The sequence below is a fragment of the Pelobates fuscus genome, chromosome 3 (assembly GCF_036172605.1).
Source record: "Pelobates fuscus isolate aPelFus1 chromosome 3, aPelFus1.pri, whole genome shotgun sequence".
Lineage (NCBI taxonomy): Eukaryota > Metazoa > Chordata > Amphibia > Anura > Pelobatidae > Pelobates > Pelobates fuscus.
The window spans coordinates 363,177,802-363,193,388 of record NC_086319.1 but is presented as its reverse complement, the minus strand read 5'-3'; the positions used below and the strand labels follow the sequence as shown (position 1 = coordinate 363,193,388).

The window sequence follows — 15,587 nt, the reverse complement described above, 5'->3', positions numbered from 1 at the left end:
CTTGATATTGTTAACTCACAGACATAGAGGCACCTGGGTGGGATTTCCATTGTTCTAATGCCCCGTTGTGTGCCTGTGTCCCAATAAAGTATGTATTTTGCCCTTCGCCCTTTTTGCACTTCAGTGCGGTCTTCTCCAGCGAGAAGGAACATTTAATGGAGGTACTCGGCTACATTTTCCATGCTTGTTAACCTTTTTGTTTTTTTTAATTAAACATTTTTGTATACCACTTTTTACAACGTTCAATGTCAGAACTATTTTAATCCTCCAGACCATAATAATTACCAGTATTAAGAAAAACAAATTTGTTTATTTAGAACATTGCTTAAAGGGACACTCCAGGCACCCAGACTACTTCTGCCCATTGGAGTGGTCTGGGTGGCAACTCCCATCACCCTTAACCCTGCAAGTGTAATTATTGCAAATTTTATAAACTGCAATAATTACCTTGCAGGGTTAAGTCCTCCTCTAGTGGCTGTCAATGAGACAGCCACAAGAGGGACTTCCAGCTTCCTGGCACTATGGTGCCCCCACCCTCAGGGACCCCCTCCCGCCCGGCTCTGGGGAGAGGAAAGGGTTAAAACTTACCTTTATTCCAGCGCTGGGCGGGGAGCTCTCCTCCTCCTCTCCGCCTCCGATCCTCCCTTTCGGCTGAATGCGCACGCGCGGCAAGAGCTGCACGCGCATTCAGCCGGTCGCATAGGAAAGCATTTACAATGCTTTCCTATGGACGCTTGCGTGCTCTCACTGTGATTTTCACAGTGAGAATCACGCAAGCGCCTCTAGCGGCTGTCAATGAGACAGCCACTAGAGGAAATAGGGGAAGGCTTAACCCATTCACAAACATAGCAGTTTCTCTGAAACTGCTATGTTTATATCAAAAAAGGTTTAAACCTTGCTGGACCAGGCACCCAGACCACTTCATTAAGCTGAAGTGGTCTAGGTGCCTAGAGTGGTCCTTTAAAGCACAAAGTGTTTTAAACGACGCTGGATGTCCTCACGTTATGCATGAGGAACTCCAGCGTCGCCATAATCCCCATAGGAAAGCATTGTATAATGGGAGGTTAATGCACACGCATTAGAGGAGCGTAGGCAGAGCCTGACCCAGCGCCTAAAAACAGAGGCGCTGGATTCAGGTGAGTAACCCCTTCAGCAATATGGGATGGGGGGTGGGAGGGAGGGGGGCAATGCTGGATTCTGCAGTGCCAGGAAAATGGATTTGTTTTCCTGGCACTGGAGAGTCCCTTTAACAATTTCCTGTTACAAATGACTGCAGGAAAAAATTGTCATCAACAGACACTTTCATTTGCAAGCCAGATGATATATATCACCTGTATATAAACAACTTCAGGCATCATCAAAATCTTCTGTTCCCTGAATTGTTTTACAAATGTGCAAATTCATTCCTCAGCATGGCGAGAAATATGATGGCAATAACCTGTAGATGAAGAAATTTCAACTTTATTATCGCCTTAAGTAATGAATAGTATTACCCATAATTTAAATTTATTGTAAGATCTTGAAGCACACAATTACTTGAGGCCTGGATTTCACTGTCGCCATGTAATGCAAAAGATTATGTTGTACAACAGCATAATTTGTTTAAAATACTCAAACGTCGAATAGGGCAAATACTCTTGTGCACAATAATATTCAAAAGCATTCCTATAAATCGATGATCTTTCAGTAGTTTGCAAGGATTCTATATTTATATATGTCCTATTTAATTCTGTATATATTTAATGTGTATCTGCTCTAATATTGTTAATTTTGCAAAGCACTGCGGTATACGTTGGCGCTATATAAATGGCAAAAGTAAAAATAGTCTTTAATATTAAAGGCTTAAAAAAAAAACACAATAAAATCGTTTATGAATGATTTTTTTTTTCTTCAGGAATGGTTATAAGATTTCATTGTTAGAAATAAAAAGAAAAATGTATGGGTATTTGTGGATGCAGAATTTTGGACTTAGGCATGGTTTGTGTTGTAACAAGGCTACTTATCATACATTACTAAGCATTGTATACCATTTTCTGTGCTTAAATAAAGAATTGAAAAACAGGCACTTTGATAAACCTCCTGAATGTTTAGAATTTGGTGTGATCGCTGCTTTATTTGTTTTATATCCCTCATAGTTTTATACAGTAGGAACTTTGAAATGCATTTTTTTTTAAAAACAGCACTATAGTTACCAGAATTACTACAGCTTAATGCAGTCTTTTTCTGGTGTTTAGAGCCTTTCCCTGCAGTCTTAGCACTGTAAACACGGCTTTCTATGAGAAAAGGTACTGTTTACATTGCTGCCTAGTAGCACCTTTGTCAATCTGACAGCCACTAGAAGGACTTCCTGGGTTCGGTCCTGCAAAGATTGCTGGACAGCTGTTCAGCATCTCCATGTTGTGCATGGAGACGCGGAACGCTTCCTATATCTCCATTTGGTGATGCCGATTGGTGCAGCTTGGAAATTTGTTGTGCACTCTAGCCTCTCAATGCTTTCTAAGGGAAAGCACTAGATTGCCTGAGATCATTCAGGTAAGGGTAGCCGCAGAGAGAGGGGGCTGGGAACCTGAACACTGAACAGGTCACTATAGCGTACTACAGAAGTGTGTCTTTGTATCCTTAATGCTATAGTGCTCCTTTGGGGGAAAAAAAGGGAAATTACCCCACAAGAGGAACTAAATGCCCATTATTTTTTTAGTTTATTTTTGTTTTCCAGCTTGTTGCCAATATGTTTTGATTTTTTTTGTCTGTGATGTTCCATAATCTGTATTTGGAGCCAAAATGTTGGCAGTAAATAGAGCTGTATGTAAAATTAGCTTTTCACTTTTAACCAGCTAGTATAGATTTCATTGCCTCTTGGATTATATTTTCTAGTATGTATGCATTGTATTAATAATATACATTTCCATATTTACTGCCCCCATTCTGCCTTCTGCGTACCCAACCCTTCCATTATCAGTGACCTGGAATAACCGTGATGACGGCTCCTGTTGAACATATTTCAGCCGTATGTTCCTGGAGGTTTTGAAGAATGGAGAAAGTCTTCATAATCGTCATCACCTAGAACAACACTAGGGAGTGAGGGAAGGGAGGATTAGGGAAACAGAGGTAAACATTTAAAAAGGTGCTGTCTGTAAGCCGAAAACTTTGTATGTATTAAAAATCATTCTCTGTCAAAATACAAAGTGTTCTGTACAAACTGCTTATATTGTAAGCTCTATGGGATGAATGATCTCTGCTAAAGCCGGTACATTTTCATATCCTTGATCTGTAGCGTGACGTTCACTGTAAATCACTAAACACGCCGTCTCCATAAATTACTAGTGTACTTTGATTCTGGGAAAATATTACAGCTGGCAAGATGCATTGTAACGACTATGAGGTTCTCTGTATTGCTGGTTCCAGCTTCCTACAATGGCTGAGCTCCTTACAATAATTTAAATAACCATCACCATTGCTGATAATAATGTAAGTTAAATAATGATTACGTACCTTGTTTCCAGCACTGGGAGTCCTCCGCTGCAGCCTTCAACTCCTCTGTCAGGGAGGGCAGCATCCAAACTTAAATCACCTGCAATTTCCTCAAATCCATGGGTTTGATTCCCAGACCGTTCTGGAGGATGAAGCGCTTCTAGTGTCTGTCAAGAAGACAACCACAAGAGGTGGATCTAACCATGCAATTGCAGTTCCTAAAATGCCTGTGTTTTACATTGCAGGGTTAAAACTAAAGGCTGTTGCACTCATATAACTTAATGGAGATGAAGTGATCTGGGTGACTCTAGTGTTCTTTTAATTTTGTTAAAGGGACACTATAGGAACCCGGACTTTACATCCCCCTCCTCCTTTCCTTTCACCCCACAGCTGAGATATTTTCATTGGAGGCTTCAAGTGTCTTTAGTGCCGGGGTGTCCAAAGGTAGCTACGCAGATGTTTTAGAACAGCTTCCACAATGCTTTGTCACTGTAAAGACATTCTAAAGACATGCAAAGCGTCTGTGGATCTACCTGTTGGACACCCCTGCTTTAGTGGCTGCCACTAGAAATAGCAGAATTAAACTGCTATTTCTATCAGATGAATATGAAGAAGACGCTCAGATCGACAAAGCATGCTGTTTTGCTGCGCATGCGTACTAGCCTCCTGATGCTTTCTTATGGAAAATAATTGGATTGGCTGAGATCATCAATCTGTGTCATGAGGTAGAAAAGGGCAAAAGTTAAGTTGAAAAAATAAAAATAAAAAAATATATATATGTTTTTTTTTTTTTTTTCCCCTCCCTAATGAGGACTGATCACCTAAACTACCACCAGGGAACTATAACGTTAGGAATACACCTTTGTATTCCTATTGCTATAGTGTTTCTTTAAGGGATTTCATTGCCTACACTTGTTCATCTTGAGAGTAATTGCATATCACGTTTGCATTGTATAACGCCATCAATCAATGTCTTTTCAGCTTAAGCTATTTGTAGAGGGATGGTAAATAGAATGTCCGTGTTGCTGCTTAGTGAGTGTTGGTTAATATTTTCTGATATTGTCATTAGGGGCTCAGAGATCTGAGGCTTTATCTTCTTCCATTCCTTGTAGTAGTGCCTCATGCCCAACATGTCCTTCCCTGTACCCAGATGTCTGATGCACTGAACCTACATGCAGGTCTAATTTTAAATGCTCTAGAATACTCTGTAATACCTCCCCCTCCCCCCCCATAGTCTGAGAAACTGTGAGATCGAAAAGCATTCTCATTGCATTAATAATTTTTATGAAGACATGCAGCTATTAAGTGTCACTGGTTTAAATGGTAGAATTAAATACCAAAAAAAAGGAACTGACCCGCATGATGTCCCAAAAACAGCTTTTTATTAGGAACACAGACCACGTTTCTGCTCAAACATAGATTGGAAAAAAACAAGACAATCCAATGTTTGTAGTGTCTTGGGTACCCGTTCCTCCTTTTGGTATTTATTTCTACATTATTGAGTTAATTTGGTCCTGGCCCACTTTGGAGAGTGCCATCTACTTCATTTTTTTAGACAGAGTACTTTTAAAATAGTGCCTCTTGCCTTTTTTTTTTCTTTCTTTCATCTGTTAAAGGGATACTATAGTGCCCATTTAACAGATGTATAATACAAAAGCTGTATTCCGTGCCCTATCGGAACCTTGTATGCTCATCCAAGCCTAAAGTTCATATATCTATATATGTGTACACTACAGTATATCTATTAATGTATAGAAGTAATTTTTTATTTGGTTTTATTTATTAATTAACAGACCTATTTGGGCTCCATAACAGTTTCTACCAAATTAAATTGTAATGGTGCTTGGAGGTCCATGACACTAATTTATTTCAAAAGGTTGACAAATGGTTTAACTCCAGAGAGTGCAATCCACCAATGTTTCTGGCTTTTTCTTAATATAGAAACATAGAAACATAGAATGTGACGGCAGATAAGAACCATTCGGCCCATCTCGTCTGCCCAATTTTCTAAATACTTTCATTAGTCTCTGGCCTTATCTTATAGTTAGGATAGCCTTATGCCTATCCCACGCATGCTTAAATTCCTTTACTGTGTTAACCTCTACCACTTCAGCTGGAAGGCTATTCCATGCATCCACTACCCTCTCAGTAAAGTAATACTTCCTGATATTATTTTTAAATCTTTGTCCCTCTAATTTAAGACTGTCCTCTTGTTGTGGTAGTTTTTCTTCTTTTAAATATAGTCTCCTCCTTTACTGTGTTGATTCCCTTTATGTATTTAAATGTTTCTATCATATCCCCCCTGTCTCGTCTTTCCTCCAAGCTATACATGTTAAGATCCTTTAACCTTTCCTGGTAAGTTTTATCCTGCAATCCATGAACCAGTTTAGTAGCGCTTCTCTGAACTCTCTCTAAGGTATCAATATCCTTCTGAAGATATGGTCTCCAGTACTGCGTACAATACTCCAAGTGAGGTCTCACCAGTGTTCTGTACAATGGCATGAGCACTTCCCTCTTTCTACTGCTAATACCTCTCCCTATACAACCAATCATTCTGCTAGCATTTCCTTCTGCTCTATTACATTGTCTACCTACCTTTAAGTAATCAGAAATAATTACCCCTAAATCCCTTTCCTCAGATGTTGAGGTTAGGACTCTATCAAATATTCTGTACTCTGCCCTTGGGTTTTTACATCCAAGATGCATTATCTTGCACTTATCCACATTAAATGTCAGTTGCCACAACTCTGACCATTTTTCTAGTTTACCTAAATCATTAGCCATTTGGCTTATCCCTCCTGGAACATCAACCCTGTTACATATCTTAGTATCATCAGCAAAAAGACACACCTTACCATCAAGACCTTCTGCAATATCACTAATAAAAATATTAAAGAGAATGGGTCTAAGTACAGATCCCTGAGGTACCCCACTGGTGACAAGCCCAAGCTTCGAATATACTCCATTGACTACAACCCTCTGTTGCCTGTCACTCAGCCACTGCCTCACCCATTCAACAATATTGGAATCCAAACTTAAAGATTGCAGTTTATTGATAAGCCTTCTATGTGCAACAGTGTCAAAAGCCTTACTGAAATCTAGGTAAGCAATGTCTACTGCACCACCCTGATCTATAATTTTAGTTACCCAATCAAAAAAATCAATAAGATTAGTTTGGCATGATCTCCCTGAAGTAAACCCATGTTGTCTCTGATCTTGAAATCCATGTGTTTTTAGATGTTCAACAATCCTATCCTTTAACATGGTTTCCATCACTTTCCCCACTACTGAAGTAAGGCTTACTGGCCTATAGTTGCCTGACTCCTCCCTATTACCTTTCTTGTGAATGGGTACAACATTCGCCAACTTCCAATCTTCTGGGACTACTCCTGTTATCAATGATTGGTTAAATAAATCTGTTAATGGTTTTGCTAGTACACCACTAAGCTATTTTAATAGCTTTGGGTGTATTCCATCAGGTCACATTGACTTATTTGTCTTTACTTTTGACAGTTGAAATAGAAAGCAGCAGAAAAGCTGTGATGGCCGAGTTGTTAAGGCATTGGACTCGAAATCCAATGGGGTCTCCCCGCACAGGTTCAAATCCTTTTCACAGCGGGAGAAATGACTGTTTTTAAAGTTTGAAAATGTGATTATGTTCATGCTAGATGAAATTGCACATTAAGAAACTGCATAAAGTGACGTTAGTATCTATTTAATGCCAATTCCTCAAAAACATGCACGCTGAAATAAATGAATTCTTAAATCTGTTTCTAGTTATAAAGCGGGCATCAACATTCTGCTGTGGAGTGCAAATGTTGTCTTCTGTGGAGTGCAAGTGTCTCAAATTCAGATAGAAGAAGCAGGGACTGTCACCGGGCAGTGTGCCACTGATTAGCTTAAAGCAGTCAGCTGATGCATAGACTGTCCCTTTGGAAAAAAAAAAAAGTTGTTGGGTTCCCTTCCCCCCACCAAGATTTATTTGCCATGCTTATGTCTTACACACATCCTTTGCTAGCTTCTTAATAAATCTGACTCCTGAGCTCCGACAATGTGTTCCCCGTGCTGGGAGAGTCATAGATCTGCTTACTTTTTATTGTTTACCTTCATGAATCACGAACCCCATAGTTTGTTTCCACTTATTGTTCTTTATGAGTATTTCCCTTCTTATCAAATTTCTTCTGCAACAAATTCTGCCCGTGACAAGTGGCTCTCTGGAACATTTTGTTATTAAATTATTACTTTATTTTCCAGTTGGATGTTTTCCTACTAAGAGAGGTTGTTTGTGTTTTTCCATCTGAGAGATTGCAGAGCACCTGTAGAAGTGACTTATTTCTGCTTGATGTATATAGTAGCTAAACTCATTTATTTGACTCTAATGCTTGTCTTTTCCTGTCTCTCTTCAGAACGTGCTTTGACTGTGAAGATAGGATGAGAAGTTTTCGTTATGAAGATGCCAAATCGCTCTGAGATGGTCCACTTTTAATTCTTTGTGGTGATGTGATCATTTTCTCCGGCCCCTGAGGACATTTGGCTGGATATTTTGTACCACCCATTGTATTTGTGGCCGTGTGGTTTGGGAGTTCCCCAGCCTGTGCGGGGGATCCCTGGGACTAGCTCTTATGGTATAGCAACATGGACCATAGCAACAGGGAGAAGGATGACAGGCCAAGGGTGGCTAAAGCTATGCCAGTACGGACTGGCCATAGTTCCCGTCCATCCAGCTCGACCACCTCCTCAGGGGTCCTTATGGTGGGACCCAACTTCAGGGTGGGAAAGAAGATTGGATGTGGGAACTTTGGGGAACTTCGGCTAGGTAAGATTTTAATTGTGATGGTTTAAGTGGTGGTCGTGATTGACTTCAGTATATTTCAATCATGAGCAGACAATTGTATTGGGATTGCAATATCTGTGTGATGAAAATAATTTTGTAGGTTAATATCATTCCAGTGTGGTTCAAGCCAAATAATGGAGTGACCTGAACCTGTCTTTCACTAAAAATCTCATCAGAAATATGTTGCAATATTTATTATTTACAGCACACACTCTAAAGTGAGAATTGCTGTGAATTCAAAGTTGAATTTTAAAATTAGGCCAAAATTAGAAAAATTCTCCAAGCCAAAACCTTTGATTTTAGGCTCAAATTTGAAATTCAAAGTTGAATTCTTGGCAACTCTCACTAGTTTATAGCAAGATGGTTGCTCTCTCTAGAATTTATTCAGTGATCATAAAATAAAAAAGTCGTTTTTAATATAGTGTTATGGTGAATGCCCTAATTTTAGAGATCCTTGTGGAATGCCTATTTTTTTATTATAATGACCAGATGTTGGCTTTTAATACAGACTAATTGTCAATAATAGGAAGATGTTGGTTTACCTATTGTCCTATATATTATGTGTTGGGAAAAGAAGAAAGGGGAAAATATCAACAGTGGAGTAATGAGAATAAAAAAGACTGGGGTAGGCTTAACCCACATCACAGGACCTTCTTTCCACAAATAATGGCTGTGATCGTGGATCAAATGTCAAAGGGGCCTGTTTTATACAGGCTGTTTTTCTACATATTGTCTTACCTGTGTAGTCTTACCTGTTACTGCTGTCTGAGTTCCACCCAGTTATTGAATTCAGCTCCAATGAAAGGTATGTTCTACACCAGACCCGGATTAATGTCGCCCTGGGCCCTAAGCAGGAAACTGCTATGTTTACAATAGGGTTAATCCAGCCTCTAGTGGCTGTCTCATTGACAGACGCTAGAGGCGCTTCTGTGATTTTCAGATGCCAGCGTCCGTAGGAAAGCATTGAGAATGCTTTCCTATGAGACTGACTGCGCGCGCGGCTCTTGCCGTGCATGCGCATTCAGCCGATGACATCAGAAGAGGGAGGAGAGTCCCCAGTGCCGAGGGAGCCCGGCGCTGGAGAAAGGTAAGTGTTTAACCCCCTTTCTCCAACTTCAGACCGGCGGGAGTGGGACCCTGAGGTTGGGGGCATCCTCAGGGCACTATAGTGGTACTTTACCTGTGTTTCTGTGAGTGATGTGTGTGTGTTGACTAGAAGGATATGATATTGTCACGGTGCTTGGGGTCTGTATGTGCAATATTTTGCTTTGAAAAGCTACACATATAAAGATTAACCCCCTAACTGATGGTTATTGCATTGGATATAGGAAAAGCCAAAATTTTAAACATTTTACTGTCTTTAATTCCTTTAGTCCTGCCACGTGCTTTTAAACTCCTCTGTCACAAAACTGTTGATTTTTTTTCTATAAAAAATATAAGGCAATATATTAATATTATTCTACTTGGTAAATGATCACAGGGTAATGCATATTCTCTCTGGATATGCTAATAATACGTGTTGTCTTCATTATCTGTCGGGCTGATTTCCCCATTTCCAGCCTTTCCCGTTAATAGAACTCATTGTACATTTCATTGCATTGTTCATCCATGGCAGGTGCTAGCCCCCCTATACTGTGACAGTTCTGAACATGGTATGCCCAGGTCCTAATCACTGTGTACTCCTACACACGCTTCCTTTGCATAATGACTCATTGGAGAATATAATCTGTATGTGCTTCATATATTAGATAATTTCTACTGCTGGCAATTGCTCCCTGCTCATTATATCACTCTGCTGCCAAATCTACATGTTTCACTCCTAAATATTAAGCCCTAAACATAAAAAATGTTATGGTTTCCTGATTTGAGCAAATTGAACATTCTCACTCAAAACACAAACTATTGGAGCTGCTGCTGACTTAGAGAATTCTTCTAGTTTGGCAATCATTCCCTAATATTTAAAATTCACTTTGAATTCTCACTCATGTGAATAATCCTGTATTTGTTGCAAAGCAATTTTGAGTGTTGCTCCCATTTTATGTTAAAAGCATGGTTTTGTGGGTTTTAGAATGCAAGTAAACCACAGTCAACATTTAGCTGTGACACAGGAGCTAGAATGACTAATTTGATCCTGATTCATTATTATATGTAGATTAATCAAGTGGTGCTTTTAATCTACCCTTTCACCTTTCCTAGGGTGTGTGGCCCTATGTGGATGTTTGCCTTTACAAAATTCCTTCGATAGTTCAATCATCTTTTTCCGTATATGGATTTTCACAGTGCCACTTCCTTCCCTACCTGCCTCATCTTAGAACTGCCAGCCCCCACTTATTATTCAGGGTTTTCCCACCTGCTCTGCGCCATATTAACCATTAACCTTTTCTGTCTGTCTTGCAACGCTGCGTGGTTTAATGACCAGATGTAACTCTCAGTATATTTAGAGGTGTTTTATGGTTAGATGTCAGTATGAGGTCTCCACCTCCCATTCCTTGATATTAAAAAGATAAAACCTGGTGCCTCCCCAGTTCCCTACATTACAATGCCAAACCCACTGCATTGCATTGTGGGAGCCTGGTAGATACTGTTTTTGCTCATTGATACAGTAAAAAAAAAAAAGCATAAACTCTGCCATGTATCTTTTCGACGGGAAGCAATGTTTTCATGTATATTTTAAGTATGCCATAATCAATTAAAGAAATTACATGAGGTGGAGAGAGAGAGTGTCCCTGTGATAAACACATATATATCCAGAACAAGCATTATCATATTAAAAGTACTCTGTGCTATAATAGCATATGAATATATCCATGAATCGGGTCGTGTTTTGGGGTTTTAAATTAGATTGTACTTGTACATCAGTCTATGAAGAGGTTGTGATTTTGAAATGTCTCCTTTATTTTGCAGGCAAAAATCTTTACACCAATGAGTATGTGGCAATTAAACTGGTGAGTATGTAACTATTCCTCTGCTCATTGCAATTTGCCCCACACCCCATTTATTCGGGATTCTCTGCCTGCTCCTTCCTGACAGAATATCACACTTCCTTCCTCTTCCTGCCTGTGTGTAAGTCATGACTGATTTCCTGGTTAAGAAGTCAGAGTTCAGGGGTTGGCAAATGATGTTATAGAATTATTGTTTCACAAACATCTTATTAAATTCACACAATTTGCTGTGAGGCTTTTACTTATAAATACCACAATGGGTGGTAATGTTTACAGTTCTGTTTTATAAATTGCTTTTAGAATGCATAACCACAAAGGTGTACCCCCCCCCCCCCCCCCCTTCAATATGGAGATACACAGTAGCACAAAAGACTAAAGAGGAAACCCCACCCATGTGGACAATGCCAACCAGCCAGTCTTATAGTAAAATATAACCAGGAAGTCGTTAATTCTCTCCTTTGTTTACCTGACATTTTCTGTCGTCTTAACCTCCCCATCACCAGCGAGTTGTGAACTGTATAGACTTAAATCTCATTGTACCAAAACAGTTGTTAGCTTTGTTTACATTGTGCTTTATTCTTAATTCAAAGATGAATGTGCTTCTTAATCATACTGGTTTATTTACTAACGTGATAATTTAAAATAAGTGAGATTCACTTTAAATTCTCACTTTGGAAAATATCCCTGATAGATCTCAAACTGTGTATTGTTATGATTATCTGCAAGTTCATGTCTGGGAATTCTAGGAATTGTAGTCCATGTCCAGATGGGGGCTGCTGGTTTCCACACCATTTCCATAAAGTAATTTTGTCTCCCGCTAACAATTTGTACGTCTTGATTGAGGGTTACACGGGTCTGCAATATGTTTTGTGTGTGTGTGTTTTTTTTTTTGTTTTTTTTTTTGTTTTTTTTTACGTTTGCATGTCCCAAAACAAGCTGCAGAAACTAAAAGGCAATAAAACACTTTTAAGGAGCTGATTTAAAGGAAGGGAGGCTGTTGTTCTGCCTCCTTGGCTGAGATCATTGGGATTGATGATCTCAACTAGTGAACATGCGCAGCAAAACGCTGTGCTGTGCTGATCAGTCTCTGAGACCATCTGATAGAAATAGCGGGGTTATTTTAGCTGGCTATTTCTGCGGAGGCGCTTCTAGTGCCTGTCAAGGTGAACAGTCACTTCTCCAAAAGTATATCCTACAATAATACATTTACTTTGAATGTGTGTATGCAGAAGGGATTCCAGGCACTGTAAACATTACAACGTGCTGTCCTGTGGCATTGTATGCCAGTACTGCAGTCCTTCCGGTCTGTGTTCCTCTGGTAATGCAGAAGAATGAACTTCCCCTTTATCATACCAACTCATGCAGGATTGATTGACAGTGTGTCAGCTGCCATCTCTCAGCTAGTGAACACTGTATAAACCTTTTAGCAGTTGGTGTGATAATGTAGGAGTATGTACTTTAAATATATCAGAGTAAGCCAAACTTGAAGGACTGTGAGAGCAACGTAATAGTTAAACCGTTCGTAATAGTCTAACAATGTGCACGGACTCTGCTGCCCAAAGTTAGAATCCTAAAACCAGGATTGACCTGCCAAAATACGGACAGTTGGGAGGCCTGCCGGAACTCATGGCACCATACAGCACACTAGTGGTTGTGGTGCCTCGTGTCCCAATTTTGAAATGTATATCCCAATCCAGTTACGACAACTTTCATAACATTTTTACTTCCAATTGTATTTTGTTTTTAAGTTTATGTATTTATTGAAGCTTAATGTTGTGTTTTTTGTAATCACTTTTATCACTTTATTTGACTGAGTAAAACCATGTTGGCTTAGATTCTACTATTACCTGACCAACCATGTAAAAATTGAAGGGACACTGTAGCTCTGTGTGGGCCTGCAGCTTCTTAGCGAGATAAAGTAAACCTATAGAGGGCGTGGCTTGGCGCCGGACGAGAATGGCCGCCTAATCCTCGCGCTCCGCTCCTGCCTGCTCTCAAGCACCGCAAAAACTGCACGAACCGGCACCCATGGGACGCACAAGACGGTCCCAAATGACCCCCTCCACACCAAGAACCCAGGGGACCAGCTCCCACCCCTCAATTAGGAGTTACCTCCAAACGCCGGGCGATTTACTTCCGAGGGATGAGGACTCCAACATGGCGCCCTCCTCGCCGAGCTCTGAGATGTCGGACGACGGTCCCAACGCACGAGGCAGCATACCGGCACCACAAACGCCGGACTGGTATGCACTCTTCACATCCCTGCCTAAGAAGGAAGATTTCCAGACCCTCCTGGAGGAAGTCAAATCCACGCTGCGCACAGAAATCTCGGCCCTTGGCACCTCCCTCACAGCACTGGAGGCAAGGGTGCAGGCCCTTGAATCCCAGGGCCCAGACCAGCACTGTCCTGCACTCCCAGCCATCACAGCACAAACCAGACAACTGCAGGACCTGCGCCTCCACGTTGAAGACCTGGACAACCGTGGCAGAAGGCACAACATCAGGGTAAGAGGCTACAGGGAATCAGAGGCCCCAGAGGATACCAGGGCCCTCCTAATACCACTATTTAATCGCATCCTAGGCCGGCCCAGGGAAGCCCGCATCCCTATAGACAGGGCGCACAGGGCACTGAGGCCCAAACCACCCCCGGGTGCCCCCCCCAGAGACATAATTTGCCACATCCCTGACTTCCAACTAAAGGAAGACATTATGCGGAGAGCCCGCACAGAACGCTCCTGGAGGCACGAGGGGCAAGTGGTCGAGCTATACAACGACCTCTCCCACCTAACCCTGCAGGCCCGGAGGGCGTTACGGCCCATAACCGCCGCGCTACAGGAGGCCCAGATCCGGTATAGATGGCAATTCCCCTTTGCCCTCACGGCCCGACGGGGCACTACGGAAGCTACAATTCGCACGCCACAAGACACCCAGGCCTTTCAAGAGGCACTTGGCCTCCCACGAATCCCCATCCCGGATTGGACTGGCTACCCGATGAACGAACGCTCCGCAGGAAGACCGACCCACCGCATCGTACACCAAGGCCCAGACACCGACTTCACTCCCCCCCTGCTAGCAGCACCTGAGGAATAAAGAGGGCACTACCCATCCCCCCTCCACTCAAGACCCATGTCTGAACTACACCTCAATGGGCACTACCCACCTACCCTTGACAGGCTTCAAGATACCCTCCCTCAAACCTGAAACTCTCTCGTTTTTTTTCGGCCCCTCTCTACCTTCTCAGCAAGACCCCCTGGACGCTGCTCACCAACTAAGAGAAAACGTGCACCTGCACACCGCAGCTTCACACAACTGGACTTCCCCCTGCCCCCCCAACCTATCTGGATGGCCCCGTAGATCCCCCATACAGGCCATATGGGCCCTACAACGTAGACATCTGACACTCCACTCCGATTGCCTTGGGTCGACATACTACCCGATCTACCTTTTACCTGAAACTGCACACGCTCCCCATGATAGCCTGGGGCACATCCGACCAGAGACTACACCCCATCCTAACGCTGATGCTCCTGCCTGGTGATTTTCTGATCCTTTGGGGATTGCTGACCCAAAGACACTCTGAACACTCTCTCGGAGACCACTGGGGAAAATGTGCCCAGCTGTGCAAGTATACTGCAGGGGAACACAGACACTACAGACACACCGCAAACCGCACCCACCCCAAGAGAGAACACACACAGCAAATACAAACATCTCACTCTTACCTACATAGGCCTACACCAGCATGACAAAACCCTACTCACCACACCTCTACACACACATTCAGGCACTGATAACGGGGGGACAGACCACCGAAGCACTACCTAATGATGGTCACAATGTTACATAGATGTACCACCCATGTCAATGTTGTTTATCTTTATTTTAAGCCATGTAATGTCTTTAAAATGTAATATTTGCCTCTACAACAGCAAGGGGATGGTACAACACGACGGGAAGCCTGACCCTCCCTGACGAACCCCCCGAAGGCCCGAAACATCACCACATAGTGCCGTTAGACGACTGGACTGACACCAGAAAGAGTGGACTGAGCTCACAGGCACACACAGGGGCACATATCGACGTGTGTACGCACACTTAGACGCAGGTATACGACCACACTACGAACGCCCACGAGCTACAGGTACGCCGATAGTACACTTAACCCTACCCACGTAAGACAACCTGAATTAACAAAACACCAAGACGGAAACTCAAAGGGTAATGACAAACTCGCATACGCTCCCCCCCACCTCGATCCCACCAACCCCCCCCATTCCTGACTGACCACCTCTCAAACAGACGTGCACCCCACGACGCACAATCCCACCGACAGAGAGCTG

At 42.1% G+C, this 15,587-nt stretch overlaps 1 protein-coding gene and 1 non-coding gene across 5 annotated transcripts in view; both read left to right on the top strand.

Annotated features, from left to right (window-relative positions):
- The window catches only part of CSNK1G1 (casein kinase 1 gamma 1), an 89,297-nt gene that overhangs the window by 31,470 nt on the left and 42,240 nt on the right, over window positions 1-15,587 (top strand). For all 4 annotated transcript variants that reach the window (XM_063449290.1, XM_063449292.1, XM_063449291.1 and 1 more), the window contains exons 2-3: window positions 7,878-8,287; window positions 11,210-11,250. In XM_063449290.1, the coding sequence (XP_063305360.1) occupies window positions 8,107-8,287; window positions 11,210-11,250 (222 nt within the window). In that variant the 5' untranslated portion in view covers window positions 7,878-8,106. The remainder of the gene's footprint in view (window positions 1-7,877; window positions 8,288-11,209; window positions 11,251-15,587) is intronic.
- Window positions 7,008-7,089, top strand: TRNAS-CGA (transfer RNA serine (anticodon CGA)). Its single transcript has one exon. It is a non-coding gene; the product is annotated as a tRNA-Ser (tRNA).